General features: G+C 38.6%; 1 protein-coding gene across 1 annotated transcript in view; it reads left to right on the forward strand.

Annotated features, from left to right (window-relative positions):
* Positions 1-14,868, forward strand: part of LOC103148787 (neurexophilin-1) — a 25,953-nt gene extending 11,085 nt beyond the window's left edge. The window contains exon 2 of the mRNA XM_007567724.2: positions 10,762-14,868. Coding sequence (XP_007567786.1) covers positions 10,762-11,535 — 774 coding nt within the window. The 3' untranslated portion in view covers positions 11,536-14,868. The remainder of the gene's footprint in view (positions 1-10,761) is intronic.
* The last annotated feature ends 1,043 nt before the right edge of the window (positions 14,869-15,911 follow it).

Here is a 15,911-nt window from a genome sequence, read left to right on the forward strand (position 1 = left end):
TCTCTCAATAACCTCTTCTTAGATCTACACAAGCCGGCAGAATAATTAGGCCACTGCCACTTTCAGACTTTAATCATGTAACGGAGAAACCTCCTGCAGTGAGCATATTACATCTGGAGGGGGTGAGAGGTGTAAAGAACGAGGCAATGATAGACACAAAAACCTTAGCTGCTTGTGTTTTACTAAAAAATTAATGCCATTTAAAAGATGAAGGCTTTAGGAGGAAAGCGGAGCGGTTATTGAGCGTGTCGGTACACAGCCCAGGCATTTGTTGTGCGTTCATAAATCTTTTAACCTGACTCCACGTGTGTTTGAACGAGTGGAAAAGACAAAACAATGAAAAGAACAACTGATACAAAACATATGAATGTGGTTTAACTTGAAAATTAAAGTCCTCCTGCTGCCTTAAAAATGCAATTTAAGTCGACAAGAAAATAGTTTCGGTTTTAACTCAGAAATTAAAGTTCATGAAGCTGATTTAACAACAGGAGACGCGTTGTTTAAACATTTTTTTTAAAGTTCATTAATCTGGAAATGAGTTTTAACTTAATGCTGCAATTTAAACCAAATAATTATTTCACAAAATGCAAGAAAAAACTAGTTAAAGATCACACACGTCTCTGTTATCAAGTTAAAATAATTTATTTTACTTTAGAATAATTTAAATTTGTTTCAAATTGCATGAACAAAATTTCTGATCTGATAATGAATTTTATTGAACATCACAATGAATTCAGCTCAGAAACATTTAGTGCGATCAGGACATTAAAATAAATATTTGCCTTAATAAAACAAGAGTCAGATCGATGTAACGCACTTCCACCTCAGGATACAAAACAAGCCGCTAAGCATTCTGGGAAATACTTCCCACTCGTGTTTTTTTCCTTTTTTCAGTTTTTTTAAACTCTAGATTATTCAACTCTGATAAAAAGTTAACACAACTTACTGCTGTAAGTTTATTTTTCACAAACTCACAAAATCTAAAACTCGCAAAATTTATTTGCCTTAAAAAACAGAAGACAGTAAAAATGCAGCTGAAATGTTTTACAGTGGGAGGGAAAACCTTCAGACCTTCATGTTTCATTTTACTATAATACATTTTTAAAACACGGTGGTGGTGCCATGATGTCAAATATTCACTTTTTTCTGCAGCTCAGGCCTTGGTTCCTGTCGTGGAGAAGCAGGGAGGTGCATGTAAACGCTCCACTTTGATCACCAGCTTCGTCTGTCTGTCTGTGACTTGGTGCTCAGCAGAAACAGCAACCTGCCGCCGTCAAACACGCTCACTCTGGAAAGCTACACTGCTAAACATCCTCCATCCTGGACGGTTTACCGTTTTTATTGCTTTTGCAAATCAGTCACGATCAACAAAACTTTCGTTGACATCAGTTTTCAGTTTGATGTCAAATAAATAAAAATATGCAGCATAAAATCAATGTTTGGATAATTATTTATGTCTTTTATTAAAAGAGATTAAGCAAAATTCACATTTTTGTACTTCCATTTTGGTTTCTACTCTTAAAAACCAGACAAAAAACACACAAATCTTCCCAAATTAGTACCACAAAAACTTTGATTTTTCTTGCAAAAAAACAATCACGAAATGCTGGAGGGACTGAAAAGATGTTCAATAATATTTAATTTTAAGAAGTCATTGATATTTTAACAGTTGGTGATCAGGTTTTATCAATACATTATGGCACAACCGGCCCTTTAAGAGCATTCAGGATCTTGATTTGGCCCAAAACGAAGATGAGTTTAGCATCGCTGCCCTAGAGGGACAGACGTGGTTAGCATCAATATTCAGGAAAGCTGTGGTAATTTAACGATGGTTAACTGGTTTTAGTAGGGAGGAAGTGTGAGAAGAAAACGTTTCCTCACACCGTTACGAGCCTGAACTGTTTGTCGATACTTTCATTTCATTTATTTCAAACTCTGATTTTTCCATTTGAATCTATTCTGACCTGAAATCAACAAGATAATCCAAGATAATCAGTGGATATTTCCTCTTTTTCACACAAACCTCTGTTAACTGGAGAGACGATTTTGGCTGAAGTTTCCAGTAAATCATCAGTTTCTGAGATACTCTGAAAACCAACCAACAATCATGGCTCATTCAAAGACATGTTTTCATTCTTTGACCTTGTTCTCTTTGGATGTTAGCAAGTCACCATATAATGCAATGACTAATTCCAGATTAGTTGTGTTAAGTTGTACTTAATTAAGTGGTGAGTAAGCTTGTATTACATTTCATTTTTATTTAATTTGCATACTTTCTTGGCATGTCACATGAAGCTGAGGCAATGCCAGCCAAAATTGTTTGTGTTGTGAACATGGATGGAAAAATGGGTTAAAATGGCTTCTTTATCAAAATCAGAATCTGACAAAGGTTGCTTTTGACAGCTTCCCAGATAAATGTTAAGTGGTTTATGAGAAAACAATCTCTGAGATGAATAGAAAAAAATGGCCAAACTTCAAAAAGATAATTAAAAAGTACTAGTTCCATTGGCAGATTATTTCACTTATGGCAAGACTTTGTTCTTATGTTAGTGAAATAATCTGTCAGTGGAATTATGACTTTTTCTTCCATATAAATGAATTATAGATTTAAAACAAACACCTTTATGTTGCTTAAAAGTTGCTTATAAGTTAGTTTTGTCTTACTTCAAGCATACAAGAAAACAGACCAAAGATACTCGGTAAGATTTTGTGTTTTTGCAGTGAAAACTCTGTGCTAGCTTCACATGTGATGTGTCAAGACACGCTGGGTAAACATCGTGTGCATCCAGCTCAGACTGGAGGAAACTGCATGGTCTGGGTTCACCCACTGGGATAAAGATGTGAGACTTCTCAGGAATCTTTCTTTACTCCAGGGAAACCTTGGAAACACACAGAATACATATATATAAAGAAACAAAGTGTGGGTATTATGTAAAATCGATTTCTTTGAGCTTTATGTCATTTTATAATGTCACTCCCTCATCAAAACCAGAGTGTTGTTTTGTTCCTTTCATGCATGTTTGATAGGTCCTTAAATTCAGCTGTGCATAAATGGTTCCTCACACAAACCTGGAAACCAATTTTCACAAGCCCTCAACCTCTAAATGTTTTTATATAGAGAGCTTGATAACTGAATAAAACATAATTACTCGATTGTGTTACAAAATGACACAAAGAGCTTGAAAAATACATGATACCGCCCCTGTAAACAGGCTCAGTAGTTCGATCAAGCTAACAACTATTGTATTACATTAGCTATGCATAATTTGCAAAATACAAACTGAAAGGATTTGAAAAGTTCGTAAAAGAAAACCTTAAAAGAACTTGAAAGTCTGATGAAATATTAAAAATATATATTTTTTTTTATTTAAACTTCCTGGAGACGAACAGAGACAATCTACAACAAACTGCAACACAGAAAACTTCAAATAAGGTTTTTTTTTTAAGCTAAACCAAAAAAATGTATCTCCTCAAAGGCGAAATATAAGGAAATAACTTTTAATCTCAGTAATGTTCTGTATCTGTCTGTCACCAGACTCTGTAGGGCAAATCGCACAGATCTTGATTAATTCAGCCTCTGATTTCTGCGCTATATCAACAGTGTGCATCAGTAGTCAAGGGAAAAAGCGTTAAAACCGGGTACCTGTCACTTCGACAGGCAGATTATTGCCAGTGGAGCAGGAAGGCTTATGAGGATGGCTCTCCTCCTGAACTTCCTGCTGGGAGAGAGGCCCGCGGCCCGCCTCACTGAGCCTGAGTGACTCACAATTACCACAGCGACGGACGGAGCCACAGTCACCTCCCCTCCTCTCCAGCCGTTCCCCTGACTCACTTAGCGCACATGACAAATGACAGAATCACCCTGGACCTCCGCCCCCTCTCTGAGCCTGACTGCCCGTCGCCCACACTTCGCCTGCAGTGCTTAGAGCCCGGATAAGTCTCGCCAGCAACGAGCATGAAACGCAGCAAACCTGCGCTGCTGACAGGAATTTGCTCTGGCATTTCCAAAGTGCCATTCCACCATGTGTCTGGCTGATTTGTCACTGAAGGATGACTTGTTTCGCCCTGTTTGAGTGATATAAATACCCAAATCGCATATGTGGAGGGTTAACATATGCGAGTTAACCCTCCACACCACAAGGGGGCCCCCAAGAACACCAAGCTAGCATGAGTAGCTTGATTTTATATAAACAGTTCTAGAAAACAATGAGAGACCACATAAAATGATCAGTTTCTCTGATTTTACTTTTTATAGGTTTATGTTTCAGTAAAATGAACATTGTTCTTTTATTCTATGAACTACTGACAACATGTCTCCTAATTCCAAGCAAAGATTTAGTTTTTATTTGCAGAAAATAAGAAATGGTCAAAATAATGGAAAAATATGCAGTGCCTTCAGACCTCAAACAGAACAAAGAAAACAAGTTCATATTCATTTAGAAACAATAACACTGATGTTTTAACTCGGGAAGAGTTCAGAAATATTAATATTATTATTATTCCACAAAATAATAATATCTATATTACTATTTGGTGGAACGACCATGAGGTTTTTAGTGGTTTTTACTTTCAAATAATTAAAATAATATGGAAAACCTTAACACTTTATTTAGTTTGCTGCTCTTGTAAGGTTAAAATCAGCAGTCATAATACTGACATGATGTAAGCCAATTACAAATGATGCTAATGACAACATAAAGTAGCTTAGGAATGATAAACCATGCTGGTATGGAGGGGGCCGCTTGGGGCCCCAAAAAAGGCTAGGGCCGGCCCTGTAAATCAGACAACTTTAAGGTTTGATGATTAAAATAATGTGTGCGCATGCACTTTAAAACATTCTGTTAAAGTGAAGAAATGCATTAATCTTTTGCCCTAATAAAAAAAGACTAAACTCTGAGGTTATTCTTTACCATCTCAATTTGCTTACAGAGCAGAAGTTGCAGGACTGCTGATAGTGATACCACAGCTCATATACTTTACTAGTTAAATGCAGGGAGGCAAAAGAGTTGTAGCAGTATGCAGTTTTCCCTGGGTGGAGTAAAAGCAGCAGAGCTTGTTAAAATATTAACAGAAGAAAACTGCTTTTGCACAGAAACGGCACATAATCCAATATGCATCTTTCAACATTAACATACAAACATGAAGCTAAAACATAAAATCCAATTTGACTGCAGAAACAAATGTTTTGGGGTTTTTTTCTGTAGAAGTCGTTACTGCAGCAGCTCAGGGTTTTCTATCAGCCGTAATAAGCTCAGACTAACATTTGTCTTTTACAAAGATGCTGCGTTCTGAATCTGACACCTCCAGCGGTGCCAGACACTTAAGTCTCTTCTGTTCAACAACAGCACAACACTCGCTGCGTCGCTCCTCATCCTCAGCTCCACAGAATAATTACAAAACAACCCAAAACGTAACGGTCAGTTTGAGAGAAATCAAACCGCTTCTATAACTGCAGAAGGAGATTTTGTTGGAAGCAGCAGGAGTTAAGTGCAGTTATTGCAGACAACAAATCAAACAAAGTAGTGCATCAATGGAAGCCCTGGCTATGAAAGATTAGAGCCACTGGAAAAAAGGTTCTGACTTCTTCTCTACTGAGAAAAAAAGTCAGAATTTTGAGATTAAAGTCAGTATTTTGCAGAAATAAAATGTCAATTTATTTTTCTCAGAATTCTGAGTTTTGATCTCAGAAGAATAAAGTCAAAAATGTGGGGAAAAATTGCAGAATTTTGGGGAAAAAAAAGTTAAATTGTTCTCAGAATTCTGACTTTAATCTCAGAATTCTCACCTTTTTTTCTGAATCCTGCTTTTTTGTGCAAAATTCTGAGATTTGATCCTCATTTTTAGACCAAGTTCAGAATTTTGAGAATTCTGGGGGGAAAAAGGTAAAACTTTTCTCAGAATTCTGACTTTTTTCCTCAAAATTCTGAGTTTTGATCTCAGAAGAAAAAAGTCAAAAATTTGGGGAAAAAAGTCAGAATTTTAAGAATTGTGAGAAAAAGTCACATTTTTCTCACAATTTTGACTTTTTTTTTTCCAAATCTCATGTGAATAAAGTCAAAATTTGGGGGGAAAAAAGTCCGAATTTTTAGATTATAGTCAGAATTTTAATGGGAGAAAGTAAAAAAGTATTTATTTATTTTTTCAGTGGCCCTAATCCTCATCCTTAGATGCAATGATGCGTCATCAAAGTATTTTTGGGCTCCTTTTTCTGTTAAAATTATTCTCAAATAAGTTTTCCTCAAATAAAGCACCAAACCCCTCTGACAGAACAGGAAGTAGTCGTTGTGGGGGTTGTTTGGGTTCCTGTGGGGAATCTGAAGGAACCCAGCGGCCGTGTAGCGCAGCGGCGGCAGCAGGCAGGTAACCAGAGCAGAGGCCGTCTGGCCTGCAGAGCTCCCTCAGGAATAAAGCCAGATTAAGAAAAAAAATGGGAATCCTCTCAACTGAGTCCAAACACGAGACCGCAACCACATCACCGGGAATCCCTTTTGTGGAACTTGAAATGCGATGCCTATCGTTATGAAAGGAAATACATGTTTTTACAGCGACAGAAAATCAATACTACTGACTGACTGCGCTGCAAGTTAACAAATACAACTGAGGCTGAAAAAGCTGCAGAAAACGGAATAGAAATGAGTCAGACATAATAATCCTGACTAAGCCTGTATAAGGAAGCCCTGGCAGTCAAGACAGTCACTGGATCAGAGCACAGACAGCGATGCATGCATTATGTATCTCTGTAAAATCCACTCAAGTGAAGCGCACACACATATTACATTTGCATCACTTATTGTTTGCACTCACACAAATCAGAGTTCAATGCATCTGTGTGTGTGTGTGAGAGAGTGTGTTCTCCAAATCAAAAGGCTGACACAATGCTGAAAACTTCCCTGCGACATTAGACAGAAGCTACCTGCTAATAGATCATTACCACTGAATAATTATCCATTACGTCGCTCACACATTTACACACTCTTCACAAAGCCACTGCTGAGTGCAGCAGCACCATCTCCTCTCCTCCTCCCCCAGCTGATGTTGACGTCTGACAGCTTTGTTTGTGCGCCGATAGGTTTTTTTCCCTTTAATTAGAACACTGGAAGCCGTAATTGGACATTACACTTTATTCCAGGGCCCTCCTGCCAGCCCAACTCCCCTTCCTCCAACTCTCTGATCGCAGTGCGCAAGAAGCAGAAGAAACTCTCCAGAGTACACGGCGTCATGTGAGGGTCTGACGTAAAAAGAGACTGAAAAATGCACGACAGTTTGTGTGACAAAGCAAAACAACCGTGGGGAGAAAGATAGCAAAAAATAATAATAATGTTCTGTTGTGGGAAAGTCCACAAAGTTACACACGTGTTCATAGTGCACTGCAAAAACACAAACTCTTACCAATTAATTCTGGTCCAGTTTTTAGTGCAGATATCTCAGTAGACTTGAAATAAAACAAACTAACTTCAAAGTAACTTTCCAGCAAGATATACTAGTTTGCTTTAAGTAAATAATTCTTAATATTGGTGAAAAATACATGTGCTATTGCCAGATAAATTAACTTTTAATATGGAGAAAGAAATCTTGTTATAAGCGAAACAATCTGCTAGTGGATCTAAAACGTTTTCATCAGTATTAAGGAATTATTGACTTAAAACAAGCCGTTATATCTGGCTTAAAAGCTACTTTTAAGTTAGCTTGTCTTATTTCAAGTCAATTATTTCAAGATATTTGCACTAGAAAATGGACCAAAAACACTTAGTAAGATTTTGAATGTATGGCAAGTTATCAATTAATGACTGAATCTAAAGTTTCTTAACAACCTGAGATTTTTCTTGTATCAACAGAAATGTTGATACAAGAAATTCAGGATTCATCATATCCTGAATTTAAAAAAAAAAAAACATTTTTCTGTATAAGTGCTGACTGAATAAACAGAAAATGGTAACAAAAAGAACCTCTTACGTTGCTGAGCGAAGATGAACAGGAGATAAAAATAATAAAACATGTGAACAGAGATTTGTTCATAGACGTACCGTCTGTGGTTGCTCTCGAAGAAATGCTTAAACTTTTCTCCATGAAGAGGATTAACTCACAAAATTTTAATAAACGCAGACAAATCAACTTCTCCATTTTTCTGACGTTCTTTCCCCACCTTTGTAGCAAATACTAAATTTTGTTTTGAGAAGTTGACTCTGGTCTACCACCATTAAGGTGAAACATAAGGAGCTTGTTGAGTGTTTAGATTTCATAACAAAACGTCATAAAGTGAATTTTACATCCCACAACGGGCTTTGTTTGAACCATTTCTTGTTTCCGTTCTATTCTGGCCCTCCTCCATCTTTATTCTGAAGAAGAAGAAAAAAGAAGTAATTTACGGTAAATTTTACTGTATTTAAATGGTTAAATTCTTTGCAACCACAGCTGTTGGTATTTTACCGTAAATTACACATATTTAGCCTTTTTACAGTGTGGATTCTCTTAATGGATAAAACCAAAAATGAATCTTTGGGTACGTTTGTCACTAAACTGCACTTTGCAGAATCTGATAAAATGAGACTTTTATTTAAACATGGTGATATTACAACAATGTCAACAGCTACAAATAGCCGTCAATAAAGCTGTGGGACAACAGAAATAGTGGCAAACCTTTGCAAGGTGTAAGACATTAAAAAAAATTAAATACTAAAATTAAATTGTGTGTATCAGAGAATGTCAGTGAAAATAAGATTCAGTAAATGGCCAAGCTGTTAATGTACATGTTTAGTCTGAGAGGGTAAGTCAACCTGTAAACTTCTGCTGTCAGAGAAACTCAGAGAGCGTTTTGTATTTAAGGTTCTTTATCGTTTTATAACCTTTTGAAGAAAATTGCCCCTCTAACAACTATTGATTCAGCTGAACCACAGTAAAGCTCTCAACATTTACTTTGATTCCTGTAGGAGCCCAGAGAGCTCAGGGAATTGTGCTGCATGTTCTCCTACAGTTAAGGTAAATAAAATAACATAATTTTACTGATATAAACATTATTGGCCTCATTGATAGAAGGTCACAGTGAACATGACTTTAAAAATGGTCCTCAACTCTAGTAAAAACTACAACTCAACTACAAGCACAAGTTACTCAGTTAAAAATTTACTCTACCTAAAGATACCAAAGCAGTTACTTTTCTAAATACTAAAGTATTCAAAAGTACAAAATTATATTATCTTATATCTGTGCACTGCTTTTCTAGATTATTGTAACTTGCTGAAACCACCTGATGAGGTACTGATAAGTAAAACCGCTCTGCTGCTACTAAAACTCTACACCACCTGCTAAAACTTCATCATAAAACTGCAAAAAAAGAGCTTTTTTCATTTCTTTTGTGTATTATTTAAAAATTTTCTCACCCATTAAATAAATTTAAACGAAAAAGAAAGGACTTTCTTTCTTACAAACACAAAACCTTGAGCTAAAATTTGGTATGCTGGTTTCTCCCATTGAGTTTCTCTAATTGCCTCCAGTTTGGTTTGAAAACCAGAGTTCAGCTTGTGACTCTTTACGACGCAACTCCAAATCTCAGGTGTGAACGGCGACTGTGATTGGTTCTACTTCTTTTGAGGAGCGTAGCTTGTGGCCAACTATGTTTCAGTAAAGAAAAACAGCGACAGTGGACAACAAAAACCAAAAGGAACGAGTGACGGCAAGCGTCATAGAAATATAGTTCAGTCAAATGTGTAATGTTCGTCTTAGGCATGCGTTTCTTTAAGTTCCCTAAAAAATAAATACCCAAGATATTAAAAATAATTAACTTAAAAGGGCAGCATGATGTAAAATCCACTTTTTTGAGCTTGACATTATAACGTTACTCCTTCATCGAAAACAGTTTTGCCTTGATTCTTTAACCGTTTTACGCCGAAGTTTCACGCGTCTGCCTAAATAAATCTTCCTTATTTTAATTGTAAGTAGTTCTTTAAATGTCCTGTGAGATGATATACTTACCCATGTATCGATAACAACCGGAACTTTCAATATCCAGCAAGTTATTTTCGCAATATGCCGTCTATTAAACGAGTGCCCCATGGATTAATTACGCTCTCTGCAGCTGCAGCTGTGAAGTTACCGTATTAACCCGATACTTGCTGGAAAGTGCAACGTCTCCCCTTTCACAAATGTTGGAATTTTTCAGATAGCGCTACGTGTGGCGGAATTACGGTACTGCAAATTTAGATGTGTCGCCGCCAACACGTTCCGGTCTAGAAGAGTTAAAGCATGTTTGAGAAATAATTTAGTGTCCATGGCAACCACTCAGTCACTCAAAAAGCCTGAGTGGACCTAGCCCCGCCTTCTAGGCGCAGCTCCTCCTCAGAGCTGCAGTTTTTAAGCTTTCAAGCTTCCATCCTCCCCTGTGACTCCCCCATTCAGCTCCTTCAGACTAGCCAGTGGCAATTAGCAAACATCTGGTGGAACTACGCATCTGCTGAGCTCATCATAGGAGCTACTTCTCAGTGAAACTCTGGTGCAAATGTTGTTAAAGGGTTAATAGAGGAGCCATGTTGTGATGACCTTTTGAAAGCAAAGTTTTTAAACAAACAGGCCCAATTTCTGGGTGTCAAATTACAAAATCATTGCAGTACAAAATGCCACTATATCGGTGGAAAACACATAATACTGATCCTTTAAGGACAGTAATCAAGTACATATATTCTAATTTTTACATTTGCAGTCTTTTATGTTCCTTTTAAATCACTAATGGCTTCTGTATTTTCTCCCCATCTTCACCAACTACCCAAGGTGGTGATAGGTCAAGAAGATGACTCCTCCAACTCCAAGAGCTCCTCGGACACCTCGTCCAAGACGGCGGGTCTTCTGAATGGACAAGCCTCTCACTCGCCCCTGAGCCGATGGATGCAGCACAGTAAAAGCAGAGCTGCTAACTCCACCTCCCTGGAGCTGCCTTACCGCTCCCCAGTCCCTTTCTCCAAGCAGGAGTTCTCCAAACAAGAGTTCTGGGAGATGTTGGGCAGCGACCTGCTCAAACCAGACGCCTCCAGCTCCAGGGTCAAGCGCCGGCCAATCGTTAAGACCGGCAAGTTCAAGAAGATGTTCGGCTGGGGAGACTTCTACTCCAACATCAAAACGGTGAGGCTCAACTTGCTCATCACTGGCAAGATTGTGGATCACGGCAACGGCACGTTCAGCGTATACTTTCGCCACAACTCGTCGGGTCAGGGCAACATCTCCGTCAGCCTGGTCCCGCCCGTCAAGGCCGTGGAGTTTGACCTGGAGCGCCAGAGCGTCGTCTACCCAAAAGACTCCAAGATATTTAACTGCCGCGTGGACTACGAGAAGGTGGATCGGCAAAAGCGCACCTCGTTGTGCAACTACGATCCATCCAAGACCTGCTTTCTGGAGCAGACCCAGAGCCACGTCTCCTGGATTTGCTCCAAGCCTTTCAAAGTCATCTGTATCTACATTTCCTTCTACAGTACGGACTACCGCCTAGTGCAGAAGGTTTGCCCGGACTACAACTACCACAATGAGATGCCCTACCTGCCTTCAGGTTAGAGGAAGCATGAGGGGTAGGAGAGAGGAAAAGCGGGGGTGACTGAACATGTGAGGAGGAAACTAGGGCGGAAAATGTCAGCAAGACACCTTAAAACAAAACATGTAGCCTGACTATTGTAAGATGTAAAAACATATATGCAAACTACAGTATGCATTTAAGAAACATCTGGGACTGGCAGTGAAACTCTACCACCAACACATTTTACCTCAGTCCTGTTTCGAAACTCGAACATCTACGCAGCGTTCCTCCAACCAATTTAGTCGTTTCTGAATCTTATCTGACTGTCCTTTTTAATCGCCCTTTGCAAAGTCGCGAGAATTGAAAGTGGGCTTTTAAATGGTGCGGTAATTCACAAGAGAGCTGCAGACAGATTCAGCGTTTATGATAATTATCATGTCGTGTTTAACATTGTGCTCTCTAAAGATGATTTAAACAGACCACAGGGAACATAAAGTATTCATTTGCTCACAAAGTGCAGATGAATGTGGAGTGTAACCAACCGCAGCGTCATTAAAGTGACGCTCAGACCTTTCAAAGGGCAGACGTTTATGGGAACTCGGTGCCAAAACAATGCCAAAACTTCTGACGCAAACATCAGCAAATCCCAATATATCCATCACTTAAATCCCCTCCAAATAAAATGTATAAATAAACAGAAAGTGCTTTGCAGCATTTCAGGTCCAGGGATTAGGACAAGCTCGGTGTGAAGGCAATAACGAGATTGTACGGCGGTGCAGAATTGGAACCTCCACACTGATGAGAGCGAGTACAAGGTAGCGGGGTGAGATGCAGAGATTCAGAGCTGTTTTAATTAAAGAGGAGAAGGAGACGTGGGGTATGCGGCGCCGTCTATTGTCCCTTCTGTATGAAAAAGATTACATTTTGTTGCCGTCAGGATTCCTGATTTCACGCCTTGATAACTTTGACTGTGTGCAGGAGATTGCTCTCTCTCTCTCTCCTGACAAATACTGCATTCACCAAAGTAAACCCAGTTATCTTGAATAAATGAAAATATTATCATAATAATTACATATAATTTAATCTCTTTCAGATGTAATTAAGGCTTCAATGAGAGCGCAAAATGTGTTCCTAAAAATCGAGTCAGTGGGAAGGAGGATAAGAGAATATTCAGTGAGGATTGTTGGGATGTATTCGCACGGCGCCAGCAGCCACAGTTTAGCCCTGAGTTAACTGCTCTCATTAAGATAAACGGCCACTAGCTGGCCCGTCTCATGTTGCACACACAAACAATATCAGAGCACACAGTCAAGAAATAAATCAAGTTGCCTGAATCGTTTCACGTTGAAAGGTTACGAGGACACAACGACTCTTTGGTTAATTAACAAGGAACATTCACAAGAGTGAGGGGCCAATAAACAGATCAGATATCCAGTTTGATGCCAATGTGGTGCGACATTGGTGATAAAGTTCAGATATGAGCGGATCCCAGATGGAAACGTAAAGCCGTCCTGTGGGGGCTCGAGCATTAGCTGCTCCTTTGAGCCACTTTACTTTCAGAGCGTCAGCATGAAGACCAAAATTAGGACAGAAATTTCAATTTAACCCTGTCATGCATAACGGTCACTGCAGTGGACAGGTATCTTGTGTTTCCTGTGGATTTTTATGTTATAAATGCATAAAGTGTCTTTGTGCATACACTGGGTAGCTGTGTGTTGTACAACACACCGTCAACTACTGGCCATCCACTGCAACAGCAAGTAAATCCAATATGGCAGAACAAACATGCCTCCAATCCGTCCTTCTGCTGTAGAGTCAAGTAAAGACTAATACTACTGATGTATGTTCCAAATAACTTACCACTGATCACATGAAAAAAAAAATCCTAGAAATCAGAAAATCAAAAACACTTTGGAAAGAAATCCTGACATAAGGGATTATAATTCATGCATGGAAGGGTGAAAATTGCAAATATACACACATTTAAAGAGAGCCTCAGTGAAAACATCTTTATATATATACTTAACTCTGTGGTGCAAAACTGAACTGATCAGTAAATTATTGCGGGAGAATGCAAAATAAAAACAAATCCTCCATGTCCTTTAGGGGCTTCGTAGCACAAATACCAGCATTAGGACAAAATATTGACCCTTTGCAACTACGTCACTTAATCGAGGCGCCATGATGGATATCAGAAGTGAGGGACGGGAGTTTTTAACAGAGGGACTGAAGTTGTTTTCTCAAGTTATTTTTATCAGTTTATTCATGGCTTCTACTTGTTCAAGTCGAGCTAATTTGTCTGTGAACGTAACACACCTGGTTGGGGCTCATAGACGGAGGGATTTATTTACAGAAGTTTGAATTAGCTAGCTTAGAAACCGACCCTTACCTCCTCCCACCTGACGTGTTGACCAAATTACCTACTTTGCTTGAATTCACACCACATGATTTATGTCATGAACAGCGTTTGCCCTTAAATCGAGGCAGGATTAAAAACGTTCAGAAGTCGAGATGCTAACCAGTTTTTTCCTTACGTGCTAGGCTACATGACGGTGCGGCACTGTCTCCATGGTTACCAGCCGTTAGACGCTACGTTCGCCATAGTGAAATATGCGATACGTTTCTAATCATACGTACTTATAAAGTTTATGAACGTTAATCGTCTTACCTTGTAAAAACTCTTCGCTGCAAATCCGCCATTTCGCCGAGGCCTGACAGTCATTATGATTAACAGCTGATTGCCGCCGTATCTTTCCTCGTTAAAAGTTATAAAATCAAATGACAAGTTTGGTTTGCATCCTTGTCTGTTTGTGCAGCCGACCGCACAGCATCATGAGACCATGATTACTGCGAAATCTACCTAAGAAAAGCGATATTGGGGTATTTACAGGGGCGTATTGGTTATAATCCGTCATGGCGGAGTGGGCGGAGTTTCGAAGAGCGTGACGTCACGTGCAAAGGGTTAATGGCAAACCAAACCCAAATAAATTACATCTAAGTTCTAACAAGGTAAAATGTGTGAATGCTCAATAGGCGTAACTAGTTTTAAACCATAAAGACATGGAAATCTGAACATCAAAGTTTTTAAATTGTTTATAAAAATGGAAAAGGCTAATCTTCGTCACTCTGAGTCCCTACAGCAAATAACAGCAGATCACAAAGATATCTGCAGGGAACAAGGCGGCAAATTCACCTGCAGACATCATGAATGTTGTTTTTCTGTCCTCTCTTAGCTGGGCGCTGATTTTATGAAACAATATTTTAATCATCTGTTGACACGTGAATCTGTCTGCCTCTTCATCTACCAAGCTAATATTAGCGACAGGAATCTGAAAACACCAGATTGGCTGGCTTCACGTCTCAGAAATAATAAATAAACACAGAGTCTTCGTGGAGCAAACATTACAGGTTAGGCAAAAGCTCAAACTGAATCTCTGACGCCTGTTTGAAGGATCTTTTCCTGAACTGCTGGATTGAATACAAAGTTTTACGTGTTTCAAATGCATCAACCAGCATGACTGAACCGAATCTTTCTTCTTTATTTTAGTAACCTCGTCCTCTGGCTTATTTCACCTCTTTCTGCATGTTAGTCTGGTGTTTTCACACCTTTGTGTGTTTATGTTTGACCCGCTCTACCTCCATCCTGCTGGAACCGAACCCAGTCGTGTGAAGTTCTTTGCTGTTGCTTTCACTGCAAAAATACAAAATGTTATGAAATAATTTTGATCTAGTTTCTTAGCTCACTTAAAATAAGACTTATGAGCAACTTTCCAGCAAGATAGAAGAGCTTGTTTTAAGTCAATAGTTCCTTAAAAGAACTAAATCCACGGGCAGGGTGTGTTTTGTCTTGTTATAAGTGAAATAATCTGTCAGTAGAACTTATAATTTTTCATCTATAATAAGGAATCATTGACTTAAAGCTGCAGTATGTAACTTTTATAAAAAATATATGTTTTACATATTTGCTCAAAAAATGTAAAAAGATAATCTGTAAAAAAAAAAAAAAAAATCAATCTTCACTTTATCCCTGATCAACTATAAAGGTCTGAACAAATGCATTGCTTCTGGTCAAAAACAACCAATCAGAGCCACGAGGAGGGTCTTAGCGCTGCCAATCAATCTCGTAAAAGCACTGCTAAATGTGCTAATGATGGACAATTTACAGGAAAACCATTTCCCTGCGGTCATAAGTGGCTATGCTAACTAGCCTTAGCATTCATGACTAACACGGGCATGATTGACAGCGCTAAGACCCGCCTCTTGGCTCTGATTGGCTGTTTCTTGTTAGTGCTAAGAGACATCAGAGAACCTTGATTTTTTTTCAAAGATTATTTGTTTCATATTGTACTTTCAAAACAAATGATAGTTTTGAAATTTTTTATTTTTATCAAAGTTTTATATTGCAGCTTTAAAACAA

The sequence above is a fragment of the Poecilia formosa genome, unplaced genomic scaffold, assembly GCF_000485575.1.
Source record: "Poecilia formosa unplaced genomic scaffold, Poecilia_formosa-5.1.2 Scaffold212, whole genome shotgun sequence".
In the NCBI taxonomy this organism is placed as follows: Eukaryota; Metazoa; Chordata; class Actinopteri; order Cyprinodontiformes; family Poeciliidae; genus Poecilia; species Poecilia formosa.